The sequence below is a fragment of the Nerophis lumbriciformis genome, linkage group LG16, assembly GCF_033978685.3.
Source record: "Nerophis lumbriciformis linkage group LG16, RoL_Nlum_v2.1, whole genome shotgun sequence".
NCBI classification, from domain to species: Eukaryota; Metazoa; Chordata; class Actinopteri; order Syngnathiformes; family Syngnathidae; genus Nerophis; species Nerophis lumbriciformis.
In genome coordinates, this window is record NC_084563.2 from 29,916,099 (window position 1) to 29,922,098 (window position 6,000).

The following is a 6,000-nucleotide window of genomic DNA, read 5'->3' on the forward strand; positions in this document are numbered from 1 at the left end:
TGTCCACTGCACTTTTTGTCAAAGAAAACTTTGTTTTTCAAATCACAAAGTACTTCAAAGTGGAATATTTGATGCGAAGTCACTTCAATGGGCCAATAATTCATAGCAACATTCATTTTGATTCATTATTATTTTTTGAACAGTGAGTTTGGAAAAAAAAAAAAAAATCAGTAATACATTATTTATCATCTATACCTTGATTATACATCTTTAAACATTTTTTCACTTGTGTTTATTGCACTTTTTGTCAAAGAAAACATAGTTTTTTATATGGCAAACACAAAATATGCAATATTCTCACCCAAAAATACTTCAAAGTGGAATAATTAATGTGAAGTCACTTCAATGGGCCAATAACTCATAGCAACATTCATTTTGATTCATTATTATTTTTTGAATAGTGAGTTTGAAAAAAAAAAAAAAATCAGTAATACATTATTTATCATCTATACCTTGATTATACATCTTTAAACATTTTTTCACTTGTGTTTATTGCACTTTTTGTCAAAGAAAACATAGTTTTTTATATGGCAAACACAAAATATGCAATATTCTCACCCAAAAATACTTCAAAGTGGAATAATTAATGTGAAGTCACTTCAATGGGCCAATAACTCATAGCAACATTCATTTTGATTCATCATTATTTTTTGAACAGTGACAGTTTGGAAAACAAAAAAATCCCACGAAAATGTTCATAAAATTGTCATTCTCATAAAAGTGTGAAAAATAAGTCACACATTAGTTATTATCTATCCATTGATTATACGTTTTTTCCCCCACTTGTGTTTATTGCACTTTTTGTCAAAGAAAGCTTTGTTTTTTATATCGCAAAATATGTGATATTTTCACCCAAAATACTTCAAAGTGGAATATTTGATGTGAAGTCGCTTCAATGGGCCAATAATTCATAGCAACATTCATTTTGATTCATTATTATTTTTTTGAACAGTGACAGTTTGAAAAAAAAAAAAAAAGTAATACCTTATTTATCATCTATACCTTGATTATACATCTTTAAACATTTTTTCACTTGTGTTTATTGCAATTTTTGTCAAAGAAAATGTAGATTTTTATTAGAGATGTCCGATAATATCGGCAGGCCGATAAATGCTTTAAAAATGTAATATCGGAAATTATCGGTATCGTTTTTTTTATTATCGGTATCGGGGTTTTTTTTTTTTTTTTTTAAATCAACATAAAAAACACAAGATACACTTACAAATAGTGCACCAACCCAAAAAACCTCCCTCCCCCAATTACACTCATTCACACAAAAGGGTTGTTTCTTTCTTTTATTAATATTCTGCTTCCTACATTATATATCAATATATATCAATACAGTCTGCAAGGGATACAGTCCGTAAGCACACATGATTGTGCGTGCTGCTGGTCCACTAATAGTACTAACCTTTAACACTTAATTTGACTCATTTTCATTAATTACTAGTTTCTATGTAACTGTTTTTATATTGTTTTACTTTCTTTTTTATTCAAGAATTTTTTTTAAATGTATTTATCTTATTTTATTTTATCATTATTTTTAAAAAGGACCTTATCTTCACCATACCTGGTTGTCCAAATTAGGCATAATAATGTGTTCATTCCACGACTGTATATATCGGTGTCAGTTGATATCGGTATCGGTAATTAAAGAGTTGGACAATATCGGAATATCGGATATCGACAAAAAGCCATTATCGGACATCCCTAATCTTTATATGGAAAACTAAAAATACGCAATATTCTCACCCAAAAATACTTCAAAGTGGAATATTTGATGTGAAGTAATTGGAGCCTTTAACAGGTCAATTATTCATGACAACATTAATTTTGATTCAATATTAAAGCACTTTAAAGAAAAACATTAGTCAACATTTCACCTGTTTGCTCCTTTATTCCACTTTCTTTTACGTTTAAAAACAAACAAATATTTCAGAATGTGCATTGGCCCCCAGGCCACACTTTGGACACCCCTGATATTTGGATGGATCCTGGACAACATTTGATAATAATCATGTTTTCAACTAATCACAGAGGAGAGTCTCCACAATGACAGACCATATCTACATGAACAACATTGTCATCAACTTTCATGGCTTGGAGCTCATAGATTTTGTTCACTGTAAAAAACAAGTCAACAATAACACATCATTCTAAGGTGTATCCATCATTTTGTGATGATAACAACCAGTAATTATATTCAAAGAATATATTGTTTGTCAAGAGATGAATGAACATCTAAATAAACTGTTTTAACTGTCGCTGACACACTCATTAGCATTAAAGCCACACACACACACACACACACACACACACACACACACACACACACACACACACACACACACACACACACACACACACTTATATAATCATATATTAAAGGTAGGTCTGGGCGATATGGCCTGAAAATAAAATCCCCGACTTTATTCACAAAATATTGGATTTACGATTTGTTTCCTACTTTTTAATCCAAAACTTGAAATGAGACTGCAACTTACTCTCGGCACAATTCTGATTTGTATAAAGTTGTTCTTTTTACATATAAATTGTACTTTTTATGGAATCATTTTCAAAGGAATAAATAAAGAGCTATCCTTGAATAAAATACTTGTGTGAATGTAACATGCATGCAAATAAACGTTCTCCAACTTTGAGATCAATAAAGTGCAAACTTCTGTCTTGAATAAAAAATGTAGTATTATACATTTTCTACCGCTTGTCCCTTATTATACGTTTTATCCTCATAAATAATGAAGTAAAACACTGAGAGGATTAAAGTTTGTAGATCAAGTAAACACAACCTTTTTCATTCACACATGTTGGCGACATGGTATCATCATACATGGTATCATCATACATGGTATCATCATACATAGTATCATAATGCATGGTATCATCATACATGGTATCATCATACATGGTATTATCATGCATGGTATCATCACACATGATATCATCATACAAGTATCATCATGCATGGTATCATCATACATAGTACCATCATGCATGGTATCATCATACATGGTATAATCATACATGGTATTATCATACATGACATCATCATGCATGATATCATACAGGGTATCGTCATACATGGTATCATCATGCATGGTATCGTCATGCATGGTATCATCACGTATGATATAATCATACATGGTATTATCATATATGATATTATCACACATATCATGCATGGTATCATCATACATGGTATTGTCATGTATGGTATTATCATGCATGATATAATCATACATGGTATCATCATACATGATATCATCATACATGGTATCATCACACATGACATCATCATGCATGATGTCAGACATGGTATCATCATAGATGGTATTGTCATGTATGGTATCATCATGCATGATGTCCTACATGGTATCATCATACATGGTATTGTCATGTATGTATCCTCATGCATGGTATCATCATCCATCCATCCATCCATTTTCTACCGCTTATTCCCTTCGGGGTCGCGGGGGGCGCTGGAGCCTATCTCATCATGCATGATGTAATCATACATGGTATCATCATACACGGTATCATCATACATGACATCATACAGGGTATTGTCATGCATGGTATCATCATGCATGACATCATACAGGGTATCATCACACATGACATCATCATGCATGATGTCATACAGGGTATCATCATAGATGGTATTGTCATGTATGGTATCATCATGAATGATGTCATACAGGGCATCATCATACATGGTATTGTCATGCATGGTATCGTCATACATGGTATCATCACGCATGATATTATACAGGGTATCGTCATGCATGGTATCGTCATGCATGGTATCATCACGCATGGTATCATCATACATGGTATCGTCATGCATGGTATCATCATACATGATATCATACAGGGCATCGTCATACATGGTATTGTCATGCATTGTATCATCACACATTATATCATCATACATGGTATCATCATACATGATATCATTATACATGGTAACATCATACATGGTATCATAATATATGGTAAGAGTTGTATTTCCTGCACTCTGTCTGCCTCCTAAAGACACACGCACACACACACACACACACACACACACACACACACACACACACACACACACACACACACACACACACACACACACACACACACACACACGCACACACACATTAAAGAACATGTTAATCTTCTCCATTGTCATAATTCAAATAGTTTCACACTCAAATGCATCCCACTTGCATTTAAAAAGTATGACATGCATTTCAAATGTAGTGATTATAGGAAGTGAAAGTGGAGCTCTTGTAAAAGATGTTTTGTGCTACACCAAAAGTAGTAAACGTAGTTTATTAACAGGAAGTCGGACTTCCAAACTAAGGATTCACAGAAGTCATTCATAGGGAGTTTGCAGTCGGTGGCTGTAGTCTGCAGAATGTCCAGCAGAGGGACACCTTGAGCTGTGCTCTGTTTGGAACATGACAGACATTGTCTTCTTCGCTCACACTCCAATAAGTCATGGGAAATGTATTGACTTTTTAAAAAATACATTAAAACATGTATTCACGTAGATAAATGATTGTAACATGAAGATAAGTATTAGAACTATAATCTTAACTGTTTGTTTATGTATCGTTAATATAATACTTCCAACATTTAAAAACGTTTTTTTTTAATATTAATATGTTATTATCATTATATTATTATTAGTACAATTGATGACTCGTCACTAGAGAGACATTTTTTTTAATTGAATTTCAAATATTTTTGTTGTATTTACCAAACAATTATTGTTGAATGCCTTCCTGAATTAAACAAATACATCAGTCTTGAAAATTAACATTAGAATATTACTCATATCAGGAAAAAAACAAAAACTTAAATTGAGACATTTTTGTCCAAGTAGGCAAATAGAGAATATTATTTGTATTTTCTCAATATTGGATAAATATAACATAGTTCCTGTAAGTCATTTATGGTGTAATTGAAGTCCTAAATAGCACAGGCAGTATAATTAGTCATTGTTGGACATTGTCATTACAGCGCTATCATCTTATTAATAGGTGGTAAAAAAAGAACTGGATCAACTTCGACGAATGATTGATTATACAGCCTTCTTACTGATATCAGAGTTAATTATTTGTGGCGCCTGATGTTAGTCAGGCGTGTATTTGAGAAACACTGACATCTGGTGGCGAGAAAGAGCACAGCAGAGCAAAGTTGGACAAACAAAATAATTTATTTATTTCAAATCCAGAGGCGACGTGTGGTTACATCCGCTGCAGTTTGTCCGTGGGCACACATTTCACAGCCTGGAGCTGACCACAGAAGAAGAAATACAGCGGTACAATCGTGACGATACATTGGTAGCACCAGTAAGGATTAATTTCGACATCTCTGGAGGTCCTTGGAGAGGTCCTAAAAGCGCTGGCTTGTGCAAAGATCCGCGACCTCCGGCTGGATTGCGACTGAAAGAGAGGCCTGCTTAGAAGGGAGGCGGTCCGTAGTAGGCGGTGTAGGCCGCCACGATGCCCTGGGTCTCGGCCAGCTCGTCGCAGCCCGTGTTCAGCTCGCACACCTCTCTCAGTCTGCGTGGGGACAAGAGGGACACGTTGCGTTACCTCGGTGCTCTTCTGGTCCGGTCGGGAAGGCTTCTCACCTCTCCATCTGGTACAGGGAGAGGACTCCTGAGGCCTGGCGTTTTCTCCTCAGCAAAACCGCAGCCAGGTCCCGCTTCATGACCACGTGGGAGTCTGTGGACCGGAGCAAAGTCCTTGCTGTCTCTGGTACAACCGGTTTGGGAGGAAAAGGTGCGGGCGGTTTACCTTCGGTATTGGCTGACTCGGATGAGGATGACGAGGAGGAGGACGAGGAGGAGGAGGAGGAAGAATCTGATGCGGAGTCGGAGTTGGAGTCTGAATCAGAATCTGAGTCTGAATCAGAGGAGTCTGAGGATGAGTCTGAGGATGAGTTGGATACTGAGGAGTCGCCGTTGTCGCCGTTATCGCCCTTGTC

At 35.5% G+C, this 6,000-nt stretch overlaps 1 protein-coding gene across 3 annotated transcripts in view; it reads right to left on the bottom strand.

Moving 5' to 3' along the window:
- Nucleotides 1-5,205: 5,205 nt before the first annotated feature.
- The window catches only part of bglapl (bone gamma-carboxyglutamate (gla) protein, like), a 24,343-nt gene continuing 23,548 nt past the window's right edge, over nt 5,206-6,000 (bottom strand). For 2 of the 3 annotated variants that reach the window (XM_061976952.2, XM_061976951.2), the window contains 2 exons: nt 5,645-6,000; nt 5,206-5,573 (listed from right to left, as the gene is read on the bottom strand). The exon at nt 5,645-6,000 is cut by the window's right edge and continues 101 nt beyond it. In XM_061976952.2, the coding sequence (XP_061832936.1) occupies nt 5,471-5,573; nt 5,645-6,000 (459 nt within the window). In that variant the 3' untranslated portion in view covers nt 5,206-5,470. The remainder of the gene's footprint in view (nt 5,574-5,644) is intronic. The other variant, XM_061976953.2, reaches the window with a different exon arrangement.